This window comes from Lithobates pipiens, unplaced genomic scaffold (genome assembly GCF_037356315.1).
Source record: "Lithobates pipiens isolate NorthernLeopardFrog02 unplaced genomic scaffold, aLitPip1_a1.2 Scaffold_16, whole genome shotgun sequence".
NCBI lineage: Eukaryota > Metazoa > Chordata > Amphibia > Anura > Ranidae > Lithobates > Lithobates pipiens.
This window is the reverse complement of record NW_027507748.1, coordinates 441,607,694-441,628,480: the sequence shown is the minus strand read 5'-3', so window position 1 is coordinate 441,628,480 and position 20,787 is coordinate 441,607,694. Positions and strand designations below refer to the sequence as shown.

The window sequence follows — 20,787 nt, the reverse complement described above, 5'->3', positions numbered from 1 at the left end:
CACACAATTAAAGAGGAAGTAAACTCTCCCACTCTGATGCTTCTTTTCATTTAGTCCATTATAATAAGCAATTATCAAACTATAGTCATTGTAATCCAGCCCAAATCAAATATTACTTACTGTTTAAAGAAACTTTAAAAAACTTGTTTCCAGGGGTTAGGCAGCGCCATCTTAAGTATTGTTTTCTGAGTCCACAGTGGAGTGTATTTCCGCCTTTACAATGAGCACTTCCTGTACTGTTAACCAAGCCTCCTTCTCAATCCAACGTTTCTATGGCAACCCTGCTTCCATGTTCATAGCTGACTTGTTTTATTTCATAGTATTTACTTGTGCCGATTATGTAGTGTTTGCCTTTGTCAGTCTTATCAGCTTCAGCTGATAAGAATGCAGTAATGCTGTCAGATGCCCTGGTTTACACTGCATGTGATGTCACATGGTCACATGGGGTGTAGGAGGAAGCTCTGAGTGATTATGAAGTCTCCTGGGAATTCAGTGTTGTGTGCCGTAGGAAGTCCTGATAATAGATAGACAAAGTACACAGAGTGTGCCGTAAATCAGGGGAGATCTGGGCATGCTCAGTGACGTCATTCTAAAGAACAAAAAGGATTACAACAATACTAAGCAAGTAAGGAGGTATCTACAAGCAGTGTTCATTAGGGTTTTTTTATGCTGATTTACATGGGACAAAGTTGTGGGGGAGAGTTTACAACCACTTTATGTCCAAGGACATGTTTGTAGACCTCTGAGACAGGATTTTATTGAGGCACATGTTTGGGAAAGGGTACAGAAAAATTTCTGCAGCATTGAAGGTCCCAATGAGCACAGTGGACTCCATTATCCGTAAATGGAAGAAGTTTGGCACCACGAGGACTCTTCCTACAGCAGGCCGCCCAGTCAAACTGAGCGATCGGTGGAGAAGAGCCTTAGTCAGTAAGGTGACCAAGAACCCAATGGTCTCTCTGACAGAGCTCCAGCATTTCTCTGTGGAGAGAGGAGAACCTTCCAGAAGAACAACCATTTCTGCAGCACTTGACCAATCAGGCCTGTATGGTAGAGTGGCCAGACGGAAGCCACTCCTCAGTAAAAGGCATATGACAGCCCACCTGGAGTTTGCCAAAAGGCACCTGAAAGACTCTCAGACCATGAGAAACAAAATTCTCTGGTCTGATGAAACAAAAATTGAACTCTTTGGCCTGAATGGCAAGTGTCATGTCTGGAAGAAACCAGGCACCACTCATCCCCTGGCCAATACCATCCCTACAGTGAAGCGTGGTGGCAGCATCGTGCTGTGGGAATGATTTTCAGCAGCAGGAACTGGGAGACAAGTCAGAATCTAGTGAAAGATGAATGTGGCAATGTACAAAGACATCCTTGATGAAAACCTGCTCCAGAGTGCTCTGGACCTCAGACTGGAGCGAAGAATCATCCTCCAACAGGACAAAAGCACCCTAACCACACAGCCAAGATAACAAAGGAGTGGCTATGGGACAACTCTGTGAATGTCTTTGAGTGGCCCAGCCAAGGCCCAGACTTGAATATGATTTAACATCTCTAGAGAGATCTGAAAATGGCTGTGCACCGACACTCCCCATCCAACTCGATGGAGCTTGAGAGGTCTTGCAAAGAAGAATGGGAGAAACTGCCCAAAAATAGGTGTACCAGGCTTGTCGCATCATACTCAAAAAGACTTAAGGCTGTAATTGGTGCCAAAGGTGCATCAACAAAGTATTGAGCAAAGGCTGTGAATACTTATGTACACGTGATTTTTTTTTTATAAATTTGCAAACATTGTAAACAAATTTCTTTTGGGTTGTCATTATGGGGTTTGTAGAATTTTGAGGAAAATAATTAATTTAACCTATTGTGGAATAAGGCTGTGAATACTTTCCAGATGCACTGTATATTGACAACTTTTTGTTAGTGTTGAGTAGGGATGAGCCGAACACCCCCCTGTTCGGTTCGCACCAGAACCTGCGAACAGACCTAAACTTCGTGTGAACTTTAGAACCCTATTAAAGTCTATGGGACTCGAACGTTCACAATCTAAAGTGCTAATTTTAAAGGGTAATATGCAAGTTACTGTCCTAAAAAGTGTTTGGGGACCCGGGTCCTGCCCCAGGGGACATGGATCAATGCAAAAAAAAGTTTTAAAAACGGCCGTTTTTTCAGGAGCAGTGATTTTAATAATGATTAAAGTGAAACAATAAAAGTGTAATATTCCTTTAAATTTCGTAGCTGGGGGGTATCTATAGTATGCCTGTGAAGGGGCGCATGTTTCTGGTGCTTAGAACTGTCGCTGCACAAAGTGTCATTTGTGCAGGAAAAAAAGTCCTTTAAAATCACTTGCGGCTAAATTGTCGGGTCTCCGTAATACAGAGAACACTCAATGAGTGTTCTCTGTATTAGCCGACAATTCATTCATTCATTGATTAAAAAAAAAAAAAAAAAAAAAAAAAGCGTGGGGGTTCCCCTAAATTCAATTACCAGGCCCTTCAGGTCTGACATGGATATTAAGGGGAACCCAGTGTCAAATTAAAAAAAAAATTGACGTGGGGGTCCCCCCAAATATCCATACCAGACCCTTCAGGTCTGATATGGATATTAAGGGGAACCCCGCATCAAATTTAAAAAAAAAATTGACGTGGGGGTCCCCCTAAAAATCCATATCAGACCCTTTATCCGAGCACGCAACCTGGCAGGCCGCAGGAAAAGAGGGGGGGATGAGAGAGCGGCCCCCCCTCCCTCCTGAACCGTACCAGGCCACATACCCTCAACATTGGGAGGATGCTTTGGGGGTCTGTGACCCCTCAAAGCACCTTGTCCCCATGTTGATAAGGACAAGGGCCTCATCCTCACAACCCTGGCCGTTGGTTGTGAGGGTCTGCGGGCGGGGGGCTTATCAGAATCTGGAAGCCCCCTTTAACAAGGGGACCCCCAGATCCCGGCCCCCCCCTGTTTGAAATGGTAAGGGGGTACAAAAGTACCCCTACCATTTCACAAAGAAAGTGTCAAAATGGTTAAATAAGACAAACACACTTTTGAAAAATTCCTTTATTAAAAATGAAAAAAAAAAAAAAAAGATTCCAGCGGTGCTAATCCACTCTTGCTATCCAGCGACGGATCTCCGGGGTCCAGCGATGGATGATCATATCCAGCGACGGGGGAATCTCTCAGTCCAGCGCTGTCCATACATCCTTCTTCTGTCTCCTCTCCGGAGACACTGCAGAGAGCACAGCGCTGACGTTTCTTATATTGGGAGGGCGGGGCCACCCGTCACCTGACCCCGCCCCTCTGACGCTGCAGAGGGAAGCCAGGGGTTCCCCAGTGACGTGTGGGTGACCCCGCCCCCTCTGATGTAACGCAGGTTTCCGTTACATCAGAGGGGGCGGGGTCACCCACACGTCACTGGGGAACCCCTGGCTTCCCTCTGCAGCGTCAGAGGGGCGGGGTCAGGTGACGGGTGGCCCCGCCCTCCCAATATAAGAAACGTCAGCGCTGTGCTCTCTGCAGTGTCTCCGGAGAGGAGACAGAAGAAGGATGTATGGACAGCGCTGGACTGAGAGATTCCCCCGTCGCTGGATATGATCATCCATCGCTGGACCCCGGAGATCCGTCGCTGGATAGCAAGAGTGGATTAGCACCGCTGGAATCTTTTTTTTTTTTTTTTTTTCATTTTTAATAAAGGAATTTTTCAAAAGTGTGTTTGTCTTATTTAACCATTTTGACACTTTCTTTGTGAAATGGTAGGGGTACTTTTGTACCCCCTTACCATTTCAAACAGGGGGGGGCCGGGATCTGGGGGTCCCCTTGTTAAAGGGGGCTTCCAGATTCTGATAAGCCCCCCGCCCGCAGACCCTCACAACCAACGGCCAGGGTTGTGAGGATGAGGCCCTTGTCCTTATCAACATGGGGACAAGGTGCTTTGAGGGGTCACAGACCCCCAAAGCATCCTCCCAATGTTGAGGGTATGTGGCCTGGTACGGTTCAGGAGGGAGGGGGGGCGCTCTCTCGTCCCCCCCCTCTTTTCCTGCGGCCTGCCAGGTTGCGTGCTCGGATAAAGGGTCTGATATGGATTTTTAGGGGGACCCCCACGTCAATTTTTTTTTTTAATTTGATGCGGGGTTCCCCTTAATATCCATATCAGACCTGAAGGGTCTGGTATGGATATTTGGGGGGACCCCCACGTCAATTTTTTTTTTTAATTTGACACGGGGTTCCCCTTAATATCCATGTCAGACCTGAAGGGCCTGGTAATTGAATTTAGGGGAACCCCCACGCTTTTTTTTTTTTTTTTTTTTTTTTAATCAATGAATGAATGAATTGTCGGCTAATACAGAGAACACTGATTGAGTGTTCTCTGTATTACGGAGACCCGACAATTTAGCCGCAAGTGATTTTAAAGGACTTTTTTTCCTGCACAAATGACACTTTGTGCAGCGACAGTTCTAAGCACCAGAAACATGCGCCCCTTCACAGGCATACTATAGATACCCCCCAGCTACGAAATTTAAAGGAATATTACACTTTTATTGTTTCACTTTAATCATTATTAAAATCACTGCTCCTGAAAAAACGGCCGTTTTTAAAACTTTTTTTTGCATTGATCCATGTCCCCTGGGGCAGGACCCGGGTCCCCAAACACTTTTTAGGACAGTAATCTGCATATTACCCTTTAAAATGAGCACTTTAGATTTCTCCCATAGACTTGTATAGGGTGTTCCGGCTTTTCGAATTTGCTGCGAACAGCCCAAATTGTTCACTGTTCGCTGAACAGGCGAACAGGCAATGTTCGAGTAGAACATGAGTTCGACTCGAACTCGAAGCTCATCCCTAGTGTTGAGGGGTGACGTTCACAAGTTGGAACAGATGTTGGAATATTTTAATGATAATGACCTAAATCTGTATTTTTACTACAAAAAGGAAGACACTCAAATAGATTTTCTGGATTTACCTCTAGTAAGAAATAGTTCTACAATCACATTTTTGCAGGCAATACCTTACTGGGAATTTATTAGGATGAGACAAAACTGCTCTTCTGACAGTTTGTAGAGGAGGCAGAAATTGAGCGGATGAGGTTAAAGAAAGTTGTTGTCCTTAGTTTATTCATAGAGCAAGAAGGATAAATTCTGGTAGATCTAGACACAATTCATTCTCTCAAAAAAAAAAATACAGAAAGAAATCTTGAAGAAAGTGGAAGGATTAACCCCTTTTCTGTGAAGTATCCATATACTATTGATATAATTAGAAGAAATTTGCCCATTCTGTATGTGGACAAGCATTTGCATTAGATCTCTAAAGAGCATGTAATTTTTCCTGAAGCAAAGCATCTACTTTTGGTTCAATATTGTAACCTAGTTATTATGATGTAAAGAAGAGACATAAAACTTGCTTGTCCCTGTCATCAGTATTGCCCTGTTGTATGTGGGATGCAATATTCGCCCACTAATGCCGCATACACGCGATCGGATTTTCCACCAACAAAACCATGGATTTTTGTTCGAAGGTCGTTGGCTCGAACTTGTCTTGCATACACACGGTCACACAAATTTTGACCAACAATTACAAACATGGGAATGCAGTGACGTACGCGACCTACGACGAGCGGAGAAAAAGGTTCAAAAAGTTCAATAGCCTGCATGGCTCCTTCTGCTTGATTCTGAGCATGCGTGAACTTTTGTGCAACGGACTTGTGTACACACGATCGGACTTTCCCGACAACAAAGTTTTGTTGGCGGAAAATTTGAGAACCTGCTATCAAACATTTGTTGGCGGAAAGTCCTACAGCAAATGTTCGATGAAGCATACACACAGTCGGACTTTCCAACAACAAGCTCACATCCAATATTTCCCGTTGGAAAATCTGACCACGTGTACGCATCATTAGAGTCAGAACTGGGGGTAACTATTATGATGGTTTTAACCCAGATGCTTATCAGCTATCTAATGTGTCCAAGCGCTTCATAAAAGTACATAAAGGTGATATCAGTCGCTTTGTGTATTTTGGGATAAAATGGGTGAGTTTATCAGATAGAGGTGGTGACTTGCTCAACAAATTGTCAATTTGTCTAAAATGTTTTGGATGCATTGATTGAGCTTGAGAGCATCGGTTGGCCTCAACCATCATTTCAATATGGATTTCTGTCTAAAGTCCCATACACATTATCAGATTTTATGCTGATTTTTTGTCTTCAGAGTTACCAAAACCATGTAGTGCAAGGACCTGCCTGATTGCATACACATTGAAACTCCTAAGGTTTGACCTCATATTACCGTATATGGTTTCGGTAAATCTAAAGGAAAAAATCAGCAGAAAATCTGATAGTGTGTATGGGGCTTTAGATAGACTTCCCAGTTGCTCTGTTTTGTTTGCATGATACTTTATGTCTTAACTTGTTACATTTGGTTCAATATCTTATAGGCATATTTTATTGCCATGAACATATTAACGGCATTCCTGTTGTAAGAAAGCAGAAGTGCTATACTTGATGAAAAATGTGTCATAATTTAATTTTGTTATGTATTTTTTAGAATGATACGTACAGATGAATTAGGTTCATTTATCGGAGTCCCCCTTCCCCCTCTGTTTTTTGAATGGAGCATACATTTGAGCAACCTTGGATTATTCAAGTAAACTGATTGAGAATGATTAAGGCTATGTGTGGCCGAAATGCATTTGTGTTTTTATTGTTATCCCATGGAAGAGTAAACTTATAAATTTGGAATTTAGGACCGTGTGCACGATTATTCATCTGATACTATGATACAAGGCTTACAGGGCCTTTCTGTGCACTTTTGTTTATGTGGGGTTAAATAGGTAAACATGTATATTTAATTTACCAATAAAGAGCACCTGAACTCTAAAAACTATGCCAAAAAAAGCAGACAGAAGTCAAAGGGTTAGTTACCAGTATTATAGTATCCCTGCAGCTACTAATTTCCCCATTGACTTTCAATGCCTAATTTTGCACTGTGTCTCTGTGTAGAGGAAGCCATCCTGGTAGAGGCAGGGCTTTACGTTCTCATATTAGAACTGATGTGGTAATATTCAAAACAGCAGAAGAGATGGGTAAACACTGATCCACAGAATGAAGGGAGATCCTTGAAGTGGAAGTTCTCAGGTACAGCTTCACCTCCAGCAAGGAGACAGTTATCAGCACAGTAGTGGCATCATACTATATGTTTTGCTGGAGTGTCTAGCAAAATTGAAAAAGGAGGCCACACTACACGAAAGTCCAACTGGTAAGGTTATTGTGTATAGGTGGCTGTTGACACAGTCCCCACTCTTAGGCCAGTAGACTGTTTCAACCGCCAGCTGTACACATAAATTTACCAGTAGGATTTCCGTGGATTGTGGATCTGTTATTAGATTTTTTTTATAAGTATTGAGCTAGACAAGCTCTTGTGACCTGCACCTGGAGCAGTGGACTTTCTGAGAGACTGTTCTAGGAGCTTGTAGAGGTACAGTTTTTCTTTGGCTTTTTGCAGGCATGTCTAGGCACAGTCACATACCAGAAAGTGCCCTGCTACTTTTCAGGAGGAATTCAAGACAAAATGTACCGTAATTTATCGGCGTATAACACGCGCCGTGGTATAACACACACCCCAAGTTTAGGAGGGAAGTTTAAGGAAAAAAACGTTTAGGAGGGAATTTTAAGGAAAAAAAATGTAACATTTTAAATGCCCATCAATGCAGCCTTGCACACTGTCCACCTGCAGCCTTGCACACTGTCCACCTGCAGCCTTCGCCAGTGTCCATCTGCAGCCTTCCCAAAAATTGCAGCATGTTTTGGTTTTAAATTTAGCGCCGCTGCCACCGCCCCAGCCGCGACCCTGACAGCCGAGATCTTCGGCTCCTCTCGCCACCGACATAGACCCAGCTGAGTGTACTCGTGTACTCGGCTACTCGGCTCTGCTCGCAGTAACGCCCCCATCCCACCCCGTAAAGGCTAGGAGGCAGGACTGGGCGTGACTACGAGCGGAGCCGCGTACATGGCACACTCAGCTCGGCTCGGTCAATGTTGGCGGGGCTCCACAGACAGCGGGTATTGGTGTATAACACGCACCCACAATTTTCCCCTGATTATAAGGGGAAAAAAGTAAGTGTTATACGCCGATAAATACAGTAAATCTTATTACGCACAATGAACATTTATAGATATTTCCTCTATGATGGCAGAACTCCACTTTGTAAAACAGTTATCGATATATATTATATCATTTGGCTCTTGCATGAATTGAGGATACATTGCTCTCATAGCTAATCTATTCTGTGTACATGAAGTACAAATTCATATGTCTCTTCTATAACTATAGTTATGACAGTAAACTAGCACAATATAAAAAACTGCCCTAAAAAGGCTGAAATTTGTTCCCTCAGGTCAGGAGTATCCTGCTGTTGTTGAATATGCACCTTTTCAAAAAATTTCCAAAAAGAAACTGAAGAAAAAAGACACAAAGGCTGGAAGTATTTTTGAAGGCAAGTACTATTATAAAAGTGGTTCAGTTTTTTTTTACAAATAAGCAACTATATTTTATAGATTTCCTATAGCAAGCACCATACTTTTCTAACACTAACTTTGCAAACTGGCTCTTCTGCTTGTTTAATGTTTCATTGGGGGGTTATTTACGAAAGGCAAATCCACTTTACACTACAAGTGCACTGCAAGTGCACTTAAAAGTGAAGAGAAGTGAAGACTACAGTCAAGTGTCATGGTCTGGGGCTGCCTGATTGCTGCCGGCACTGGGGAGCTACAGTTAATTGAGGGAACCTGAATGCCAGCATGTACTGTGACATACTGAAGCAGAGCATGATTCCACCCCTTCGGAGACTGGGCTACAGGGCAGTATTTTAACACCCCAAACACACCTCCAAGATGACCACTGCCTTGCTAAAGAAGCTGAGGGTAAAGGTGATGGACTGGTAAAGCACATCTCCAGACCTAAACCCTATTGAGCATCCCAGCAAACCACCACATTCAAAGAGCCCCCTGGCAAGACATGCTCCTAATGTTGAGGGCATGTGGACTGGTATAGTTTGTAAGAACCCAAGCAAGAAATTAAAAAAAATGTGTGGGCCCCCCAAAATCTATACCAGATTTCTTATTAAAAATTACAAGATTCAGTTCCCATAAATTTGAATAGGGTTCAGATTTTTTCAAGTGTTTTTCAAATGTTCAGCAAACATCTAGCAAACCAAAGTTTGCTTGGCTCACTCATCACTGTTGGTGAGATTTCTGTCCTTCATTTCTTAAGTCTACACACCTGTTGGATCTTGTATTCATATTTTTATATAGAGAATACAATATATGATACACAGGTGGGTAGTAAAATTAAGGTGAACAGGAAGGTATAGCAAGTAGGTATCAATGGATGAGAACTAATGATATATACGACACCAGGATTCCACCTGACTCTACCTATAACTAAAATATCATGTTGGGTGAACTGATCATTTAGGTACTGACTTTGAAACAAAGTGTCAGTATTTTTATGGGCTTAATGTTTTATATCTTTAACATAATTCATTTGGTATTTATATATTTCACTGCTTTCTTTCTTTTGTAGACTTGGAGTACAAGAAGTTTTTGGAAAACTATTGTGCAGACGAGGAAAAAATCTGTGCAAACCCAGAGACCCTTTTGGGAGAGATTGAAGCAAAGACAAAGGAACTCATTGGTCTGTTCTGCATGCGTGCAGTAGGCTCTAGCTTCATAGTTAGTTGTGTCGTGTTTGTTAAAAAGGATGGTGTAGCGCTAATAGGAACTGTGTGATAGTCCAACATGAGCTGTATTGAACAGATTATACATCAACTTCACTGAAAAGTCCATAGTAACAGTAAGCCCTTGTACACACGGTTGGAGATTCCGATGGAATGTTTCCTATCAGACCGTTTTGTCGGATATTCCGACTGTGTGTGGTCTGCATCGGACTGTTTCCGTCAGAATATCCCACGGACCAAGTTTTCCAACTTGCCGGTAAAATTTTCCGACAAAATGCTCCTATCGGACATACTCCGATCATGTGTAGCCTACTCCGACGGACAAATCGCCACACATGCTCAGATCAAATTCCTAGACCAAAGCTATTGGCTACTAGCCTGAACGTAGTCCTGTCGTAACGAAATAACGTCATCACGTTATGTACAATTGGATTTTCCGACAACTTAGTCCGACCGTGTGTATGCAACATCATTTCCGGACCTCTTTCGGAATTAATCCGTCGGAATTACTAGGACGGATTTGGTTGTCGGAATCTCCGACCGTGTGTACAAGGGCTAATACATCTTGAAAAATCCACTTGTAAGGACACAGCCACCATCACCCAAACACACTGCTTCTTACCCTTAGGTAGATTAAACAAGCCTAGGTATTTTTTTCAATAACCGCTCCTCAGCAGCATGGAGGATAAAAAACTGCAGCTCCTTCAGATAGATACCAGCAAGCCTAGATTCCTCTCAATATCAGCTCCACAACCTCATGGGAATGAATATAACAGCTCCTCAGCCGCATGCAGTGCCCATATAAGTGCCTTATATAAAGGGGACCGGGTTGTCCTTTCCTTTAAATTATTGTTTATTATTGTCAGGTTTGCAATTCGCTCCTACCTGCAACTGGTAATTGACATTAGAATGAGCATATACTTGTCACATAATGGTCTGTCACATAAATTCTGAGCTCTATTGTGATTAACTAAGTGGAAAATATGGTACACTTTGCACACCTTGGAAAGCACTGTCATGACTTAGTAAAAATAGATATATGTGAATTTATAATTATATATATATTGTTATATGTTTTTACCAACACCAATCTGATTTACAGCAAGAAGAACGACTCCACTTCTTGAGTATATTAAAAATCGAAAGTTGGAAAAACAGGTGAGCCAATCCTTAAGCATGACTTCTAAATCAAGAATTATCTTTTTTGAAGATATAATAGTAATTGATTTAAATTGTGTTTTAGAGGATGAGAGAAGAAAAAAGGGAAGAAAGGAGGAGACGTGAGTTGGAAAAAAAGCGTTTAAGGGAAGAAGAAAAAAGAAAAAGGAGAGAAGAAGAAAGGCGTAAAAGAAAGGAGGCAGACAAGCAAAAGAAGCTGTGTGAAAAAGAAATTAGGATCAAGGTGAACATAACAATACGAACACTATAAGGCCTCATGCACATTACAGCTTAAAAACACCTGTCTTACAGGGAATTAACTTTTTTTTTTTCCTACCTCCTAATACCCATTCAATGTTAGCCTATGAGGATTATTTACTAAAAGAAAATCCACTTTGCACTGCAAGTGCACTTGAAAGTGCACTTGGAAGTAAAGTCGTTGTAGATCCGAGGGGGACATGCAAGGAAAATAAAAAACTGAATTTTAGCTTGCACATGATTGGATGATAAAATCAGCAGAGCTTCCAATCATTTCAGATCTACCCCTTATATTTAGAGAGACTGCACTTTCAAGTGCACTTGGAGTGCAAAGTGGAGTTGCCTTTCATAAATAACCCCCTATGTGTCCATGCACACATAGGCGTTTACAGGCAGGAGCGTTTAGAGGCAGAAAAAAAAAAACCCCATCACTTGAACGTTCAGTAAGGAGCATTTGGGCAGGGAAAAAAAACACGTAACTATGCATAAACCCACATAAACATGCGTGTTTGTGCGTTATTGCAAAATGTGTGCAGGCGCACATAAATGCTTGTAAAAAACATGGCTTTTACCAAGTATTTTTAAGCTGCTTTTCTCCTATCAGGAGAAAAGTTATCCAAAGGAGCACAGTGTGCACAAAGCCCTAAACTACTATTCTACCAATTCTGAAATGTAGTTAAATAATTTAAACACGGAAAACCAAGAACTGTGTTCTAGGAATGCCTGCTGATGAAGAGTAGAAAATTTTGTCCCTAAACCTAAATATCGTTTCTAGCACAATGGTTCCTTTAACAGATCGTATTATGAACTCACCTAAATGATCCCTGTTGATGCTGAATTTTTTTACAATAATATATTTCTGTTTATAGCTTCTAAAGAAACCTGAAAAGGGTGATGATGTCATTGGTGACAAACAAAAAGAGAAAATAGAAGGAATTGAAGTGGAAGAAACAAAATGGGAAAAGTCTACTTCTGGGTCCACTAAGAGTCGAGCCTTTGAAAGCTTTGCCAAGGACTTTAAAGAAAAGTAAGGACTGGTTATCTCGCTATTTAAATATTTACAAAGGTTTGTTGCAGAGAGATGTATTCTAACTATAGAACTTGATTTTGGTTCCATGAAACTGGCCTTTTTTGTTTTGGTTGTAGGAGTAATGGCACACAGGAAATTCTATGTTAGTTTGACACTGATACTGAACATAGTTACTTTCTTGTGATATAAATCAGGGGCATTTCTAGGCCATATGGCAAAACAGTGGCATATCATGCATTGTGCAATTGTATGTGGGACACAGGACCCTGAGGGAAGGAGGACCCACTGTGCCCTTTCACACACTGCACACAAGGAGTGATCAACCGATCCCCTTCATCACTGCCATTGATATCCGTTGAGTGCATGTCCCTGAACTTACACTGTTTGCATTCAGGGCCATGCACTCTCACCCACACGGATGTCAGATTGGGAGCAGTGACTGTGTCCGTGCAGCCGCTGCTTCCCAATTGACATGAATGGAACTGCCTGCACGGTGATGTACAGATCACTTGTGCATCTCCATGCTCATAAACGCAGCCTTCATATAGGTGTAGTATTTAGTATGGCACATGTGAACGAGGCCTTAGTAGGAATTTAACAGGAATTTTCTAAAAAAATTTTTTAGTGAAAACGGTGATTTTATATACATTTGCGCAACTATTCCAGGGCCTGAAAAAATAACTATTGCTGGGATTGTGCTGGGGGTCAGTCTGACTTGGTGGATTGTACTGGGGGACAGACTGGCCTGGGTGAATTATACAGGGGGGGGGCAGATTGACCTAGGGGGATTATACTAGGAAACAGACTGACCTGGGGGTGATTATACTGGGGGGCAGACTGGTTTAGGGGGATTTTATTGGGGATAGATTGACTTGGGGGGGGGGTTAAACTGAGGGACAAACTGACCTGGGAGGCATAATACTGAAAGACATATTGACCTGACCTATAGCCCCCCCTGATACTTACCCGAGCCCCATATTGATCCAGCGATGTTGCACGAGAGGCTTGGCTCCCGCTGCTGTCAGTCAAAGTCAGTGAGCCAATAAGGAGAGAGGGGGCGGGGCTGGGTAAGTGGGTCCATGTCTGAATGAACACACGGAGCTACGGTTCGGCTCAGGGGTCCCCATAGAAAGCTGCTTGCTGAGGAGGCACTCAACAGGAGGGAGGGGCCAGAAGTGCTGAAGAGGGACATGAGAAGAGGAGGATCTGGGCTATTCTGTGCAAAACCACTGCACAGAGCAGTTAAGTTTAACATGTTTGCTATTTTGAAACAAACAAAAAAAATACCTTAGTATCACTTTAGGCTCAGTTCAGACTGGAACCAGCTGTGGATCGCAGAGGAACGCTGCTCATCCCCGTTCTCTGTTTCAGGGATGCCGCCCCGAAGATATGTGAACCGGCTCCATAGAGAGCCGTTCACATTTTACTGCAATGCAAAGTGGATGCATCGAATTTGCATAGGTGTGAACCTAGCCGTAAAATTGATTGTAAAGTCTAGTTAAAAAAAAGAAAAATAAGAGCACAGAGCAGCTCGGATCCCCTTCTTTTTGGATCCCTCTATGCTGCTCCTGGCCGCTCCCTCCTAACAAGTACCCCCTCAGCCAGCAGCTTTCTATGGGGGCACCCGTTCTGAGTTAGAGCTCCGTTTATCCATTTAAAATTGCACTCACTTGTGGAATGGCAACAAACTTAAAAATATCCATTGGTGACATTTAAAAATTTCTACAGGTTATCAGTTTTGAGTTACAGAGGAGGTCGCTCTAACGATTGCGGCGATGCCTCATGTGTGGTTTGAACACCGGTTTCATATGCAGGCACAACTAACGTATGTGTTCGCTTCTGCACGCAACCTCGGCGGGACGATTTTATTTATTTATTTTTCTTATTTATTTTACCTTTATTTTACCTTTTATTTTTACACTGTCCTTTTAAAAAAAAATGTTGGGTCACTTTTATTCCTATTACAAGGAATGTAAACATCCCTTGTAATAGAAGAAAAGCATGAGAGGACCTCTTAAATGTGAGATCTGGGGTCAAAAAAAACTCAGATTTCATATTTACACTAAAATGCAATAAAAAAAACAACAAAAAAAAAGATATGTCATTTAAAAAAATAAAAATAAATTCCCCTTTAAGAGCATTGGGAAATGACGTTTGACGTCACTTCCGCCCTCCAATGCTATGGAGCCAAGTGGGGGCCATCTTTCCCTCACTCAGCATCCAGGCAGTGAAGGGAGCGGGCGCAATCGTCTCTCCCACTACCGACGGCTGCGGTAAGCGCCGGAGAAGACCAAAGCGTGGCGGGAGGGGCCCTCTCCCGCCACCGATAAAAGTGATCTTGCGGTGTCTCCCCCCCCCCCCACAGTTTCCCCGTGTGCTCTCCAACCCCACAGTGTCCCCCTTGTGCTTTCCCCCTCCCCCAGTGTCCCCCTGTGCCCTCTCCCCCTCTCAGGGTCTCCTTGTGTGCTCCCCCCAGTGTCCCCCTGTGTGCTTCCCCCCTCCCCAGTGTCCCATTGTGTGCTCTCCCCCCACAGTGTCCCCCTGTGTGCTGTGCTCCCCCCCCAAATGTCCCCCTGTGCAGGTGTGGCTTGGGACGCAGGGGGCCCCATGATCTTCTATGGCCCGGAGGCCCCATCAGTTGTCAGTCCGCCCCTGCACTTTAATTAATTTTAATGAACACAAACATAATATAATGTTCAAACCAAGATCGGTTTGATTGGCTGATTTACAAGCCGTTAACGGCTTGTAAACAAACAAACAAACAAACAAACCGAAACCGGAAGTGACAAAATCCTTGTTGCCTCCAGTTTCTGATGTCACAGTAGGGGGGAAGAAAATTCTATTCCTTCCAGTGTTTACAGTGCACCTGATGCCACTGATTGCATCAATCCCAGGCTCAACGTTAGGAAAGCAGAGCCCTGAAAAGGCAGCGGGAGGGTGAGATCCTCCTTCCACCACCTGTAAAAGTGGCTTCATAGCCATTTGGATCACTTTTAAAAGAAAGAGAATCGCTGGCTCTAAATATTGGTACCTAGATCATGGTTGTAGCTGTAACTATGATCCTGGTAAAACAAGTTCAATACAAGACCATATACTGTATATGTACCGCGGTATTAAGGTAGTTAACCCCCACCACGCTGGAAGATTACAGGGGGAGGTGGGGCTAAAGAGAGATTTCAAATAAAAGAAGAGGAATCAGCACAGGAGACACATCCTATTGACTGTAAGTTATTTCTCTTGTGCTGATTTTTCTGGTTTAATCTTAGCTACACTTTGGCTTTAAATGATGGGAGCCAGTGTCCCTTTAAAATATTGTTGCTCGGTGGTCATTGTCTTCTACAGCATTAGTGGTCATTGCCCACTATGGCATTGATGGTTAGTGGTTGGTTGTCAGTTTCCCCTTCAGTATTGGTGGTCAGTGTCCTCTGCAGCATTTGTGGTTTGTGTCCTCTGCAACACTGGTGGTCAATTCCCTATGTAGCATTGGTGGTCAGTGCTCACTGCCCTTCTCTATCAGAGCTCCTTTGGTGATCAGTGGGAGTTTAAAAATAATGCTCAGTGTTTACTTACCTGAGAGAAGCTGCAGGGGTGGATCACCACTGGCTCCCTGCTCATGTGGCTTTTCTGAGTGCCACATTTATGCAAGCAGTGCTGGGAGGAGTATAACTCCTCCTGGCGTGCATACATTTGACTAACTGTGCTCCTCAGCTCTATTTCACAATGTTTTTTACAGATTGTTAAAAAACAATCTGTGAAAAATATTATAGTATAGAGGCAGAGAGCACAGCTAGTGCCATGAACACAGTGCAGCCAGAATGAATCTGCGGAATCGGGCAGTAGGCAGGTGAATCTGAGCTTACACTCCAGGTTCTGTGGTCTACAGGGCCAATCCTGGGCAGGTGTGGGGGGTGCAACGCACCCGGGTGCCGCAGAGGTGGGGGCGCCGAAGTGCCAGAGTGATCCCCTCCCTCCTCCTTTCCTTGTCTGTGTCCAGAGGCAGCTCTCTCTGTCGGCAACTGACAGGAGCAGATCAGAAGAGGGGAGACTGTGCCGCCACCGCCACGGTTAGCAACGGGAAGAGGGCTCTCTGCCCAAGCCCATCCCCCCTCCCTCCTCCTGTCAGTAGAGGAGAGCAAGGCAGCCAGAGAACGGAGTGGCTGTCTCTGTGTGGAGAGAGACCAGCCGGCAGCTCTTCTCTCCCCCCCCCCCCTCCCTTGCGTTTCTGTACTAGTGAGCAGTGTTTGCCAGAACAGCTGCCCACTATGTTTCTTCCCCTGCCTTCATATCGGCCAGGGAAGAAATAGAATAAAAAAAAGGAGAAGAGAAGAGGATTGTAGGACATATAGTCCCGAGGTCCGCGGCCCCACTGTAACATGGAAACTGCAGCCCACACAGCATGCTCAGTTGATTGGGAGAGAGAGAGAGAGAGAAAAAGAGAGAGTGAGAGCCATGGGCCTGGGAAAGCTTTCAGGGAAGTGCACCCAGGACTCCAGAGGGAGAGCACAGTGCTGAGGGAACACCATAAGAGAGGGAACCCTGCTGCCCTGTGCCACCAGAGGGAAAGCCACACAGCCTAGTGCCATCCCTGGTGGAGAAAGGAATGGAGTCATTGCCAGAATACAGATCTGGGCGCTACCCAGCAGAGTCACCACAGGCAATTCAGAGTCCAAAGGAACTGCAGTCTCTAACCATCTCTTGTATCATATCTACAGTCTCTGACTATCTTTTGTATCATGTCTGCAGTCTCTGACCATCTCTTGTATAATGACTGCAGTCTCTGACCATCTCTTGTATCATGTCTGCAGTCTCTGACCATCACTTGTATAATGACTGCAGTCTCTGACCATCTTCTGTATCATGTCTGCAGTCTCTGACTATCTCCTGTACTATGTCTGGGGGCTCTTTCTAACAGACTAACAGAAGTCCATTCTGTGTGCATCAGAGAGACTCCCCTCCAGGTCTCATTAGTGTACGCTCTTCCTGTATTTTCTTTATTGCTAAAAGATCATGCGAGGATCCCAGGGTAACAAGGACTTCTTAGGGGAGCATCTCTGTGTTTGAGTCGTTGCTATAGAGGAGGGAGGAGTTGGTAAGATGACCAAGCCCATGTGAGGCCGCCAGACATATTTCTGCACCCAGGCGTCTGTGACCCTAGGATTGGCCCTGGTGGTCTAGCATTGCCTATGGTATTAATATTACTTTCACAATGGAAATTCTTTGCCAATCCTTAAAGATTTTCTTAAGTACTGTGGTAAAATTATTACTTTCACAGAAAAAAAACTGCTGCTGTTTTACTTTTGTTACCCATTGTCTGCTTGGTTGTACAAAGTTAGTTTCACTTTTAAAAGGTTTAAATGGTTTACAGTAATATTTCGTGCCACTTTTCCAAACCCAGTCAACATAAATAATACTTTAACTAATAACTGCTGCACTACCATATGGACTAAACTCCAAAACAACACAATGTCTATGCAGCTCTCTAACCCTGTAATACTGGGGTTGATTTACTAAAACTGGAGAGTGCAAGATCTAATGCACCTCTGCATAGAAATCAGCTTACAGTTTTGTTTTGTTTTTGTCAAAGTTTATTTGCACAAGCTGAAGTTAGAAGCTGATTGGCTATGCAGCACAACGATACCAGATTTTGCACTTTTTAGTTTTAGTAAATAAACCCTGATGTGACTAAATGTAGCAAATAGTTGTGTAAAAATAGATGTAACAAAATGTCATAAATTCTGTTAACAGTGTGCAGTTATTTCAGTTTTTTTATGCATTCAATTTACAAGTTTCCTTTCTTTCATGTCGCTCCACATCAGTGCATTTTCCAATTTATTCAACTACTGTGCTCTAATTGGCATTTTTTAGCAAATGTGCCTTTAGTGAGCCAGTCAGAATTGGACATTTGAAAGAATCATGAGTCTCAGTTTTCATTTACAGTGTAGCTTTACCTCTCAGGAATATGTATTTTCCTTGTTTTAAATTGTATTCTCTCCCTATAGATGCAGAAATCTCTGTATCTGACTGGTCATCCATCCCTTGCTGTAGCTCAGGGCTGATAACTGACACACTGGGCTTGATTTGCTAAAACTGGAGAGTGCAGAATCTGGTGCAGATGTACATGGTAGCCAATAAGCTTCTAACTTTAGCTTGTTCAATTAAGCTTTGACAAAAAACCTAGAAGATTCTATGCAGAGCTGCACCAAATTTTGCACTCCAGTTTTAGTAAATCAACCCCACTCTCTTTGCTGCTGGACCAAGGTAAAACTGTCAGTTTTCCTTCATGCAATCCTGACAACATCTTTGTTGTGTTTTAATAGGGGTCTGTTATCAGCACTGAGCTCAGGACAGCTTCTGTGTGGATCTTACAGATCAATATTTATGCTCTGATAGGAAAAGAGTACAAATATAGAAAGCAATCAGCCCCCCCCCCCCCTATAAAATAATCACATTTTGTTTCTTTGCAGTCTGAAATGAAGACAGACACAAAAAACTGTAGCTGTTAACTCTTAATAAACAGACACTGACCTGTCCCAAGATCCAGCTATGTGTTCACCGAGCTGTCCCTCCCTTCCCTCTGACTTCTGTCCCCGGCGCCGGCATCTGAACTGTGGCACCTGGCTGTGACAGCTTACAGCATCACAGCCAGGTACCCACTGCGTATTTACGAGCCAGGCTTTGCCTTGTGAATGGCCCCTCAGTCTTCTGGGACCTGTGATGTGTTCCAGAGGACTGTGGGCAGGGAGAGGGAGAGAAGAACTTCATATTAAACAGCATATCAATCCTGGAGTTATAACTGTGCTAAACCTAAAAAAAGCTTTCCTTTTTTTATTTTTTATTCTTTATTTGGAAAGAATCAGCATGACATTGCAAGAGTCAAATACATACATTCACAACAGAAAATACAATAAACGGGGCACTACATGACGCAACAAATAAGCGTAAGTATGATAAGGATCTGTGGGCCTATTGAACACCAAGTACGGTAGTTGGCCATACAGTGTATCTCTTCTACATACCAGGTTAATGTAATATTCCCTGCTTTTTGGGTATATGCACATGTAGAAGGGGGAAAGTGTCGAACCCCAAGTCAGTTCGGAAAAAAGAAAGATGTGGGGGGGAAAGGGGAAGGAGGGGAGGGGAGAGGGAGGAAGAGTAGAAAGTCCCTCCCAACCCACTGGGCCACACACCTCTACAATGAGGTGTTCACCAGAGACAAGAGGTTCTACTTTATTGCTGTTGGGAGGCAAGAGGTGTTTGATTTTTATAGAAGAAGTAATGAGTCCAGATTTAACAATATTTTCCAATATTTCTCCTCCTATTCTTCTAGTATCATAGTTAGGTTCTCCATTTGCTGGATCTCTATAATCTGGGCGAGCCATTTTTTTTATATCGCAGCAGAAAAGCAGCTGGATTTCCCCCAAGACAACCCTGTGAACATCTTAATCGTCTGCTCCACCATGGTCCAGAACTCTTTCAATTTGGGACATTAACAAAAAATATGAAACAGGGTCCCCTTGGATTTCATACATCTCCAACAGGAATTCAAAACCTGGGGAAACATCCAGTGTAGTGTCACAGGCATCTGGTACCAACGTGTAAGGAGTTTATATCCCCCCTCCTAAAATTTGCTGGTAGGAGAGGTCTTGTGGGCAAATAGTAGTATTCTATATTTCTGTTTAGGAGAAAAAGTTGTGTTCAAGTAGGAAAGAAAGTGCATGAGCGCTTAAGGTAGTATAGAATTATGACAACGAGTGTCGGATGGGTTCTCCTGTTAAACAAGCTTGCTCAAAAGAGGAGGGTTCCCTTACGGAGCAAAACTAATTAGGTAGTGAACGCTTAACTGAATGTTAGACGCTTAACTGATTGTGACAGAAGATGGCCAAGTCTTGTGAAGAGGTAAAATCCAGATCATGGGCTGACATGAGGCAATGATTAGTGGAAAAATGAAGGAGTCGTGAAGACCCTCCGCTGTTGCAGTGCCGAGAAACGCAGGTCCCTAATGCTTGGTTGAAAGAAAGTTGTACGATCCCAAAATAGGTGTCATGGGGCTTCGATGTGGGGATATATTAGTATGTTTAAACACCTGCTGTATGGTCCGTATAGTGGCTCCCACTAGTGAATGGTATTTAATAGTGAGAGGAAGCGTCTTATCCGATTGCCAGGGTAATCCCTCCAGGGAGGTTGATTTTTGCCTGTTCTAAGTGTACCCATAGCTTCTTGCCAGGTGGGTGGCTTCATGGTACTTCACCGGGTCGGGAAATCCCACACCTCCTTGTGCCTTGGGTAAGGAAAGAATGGGTCTCTGAAGCTGTGCAGGCTTACCTGACCAGATGAAGCACAAAAAGCTTTCGCTTTCAATTTTCCTTTGCTGCTCCTTTACATTTTATAACAAAGGAGGGTAAAAAAGTGTGCAAAAAAAAAAGCTACATGGTGCAGTCAGGGCCGGCGCTACCATTAGGCAAACTAGGCAGCTGCCAAGGACACACTAATGCCTGGGATGCAGTCCTAACAACACAGAGGTATGTACAGAAACCAATCCCCTGTAGCTGCTGATCGCTGACTTCTACTCCTCGCCCTCCCGCAGGCATTCAGCAGCTGCAGGAGGGAAATGGAGGGGATCGGT

At 43.5% G+C, this 20,787-nt stretch overlaps 1 protein-coding gene across 4 annotated transcripts in view; it reads left to right on the top strand.

Annotated features, from left to right (window-relative positions):
- UPF3A (UPF3A regulator of nonsense mediated mRNA decay) overlaps positions 1-20,787 on the top strand; it is a 58,654-nt gene that overhangs the window by 18,895 nt on the left and 18,972 nt on the right. For all 4 annotated transcript variants that reach the window (XM_077482693.1, XM_077482692.1, XM_077482691.1 and 1 more), the window contains exons 4-8: positions 8,378-8,476; positions 9,565-9,675; positions 10,821-10,876; positions 10,962-11,120; positions 12,004-12,161. In XM_077482693.1, coding sequence (XP_077338819.1) covers positions 8,378-8,476; positions 9,565-9,675; positions 10,821-10,876; positions 10,962-11,120; positions 12,004-12,161 — 583 coding nt within the window. The remainder of the gene's footprint in view (positions 1-8,377; positions 8,477-9,564; positions 9,676-10,820; positions 10,877-10,961; positions 11,121-12,003; positions 12,162-20,787) is intronic.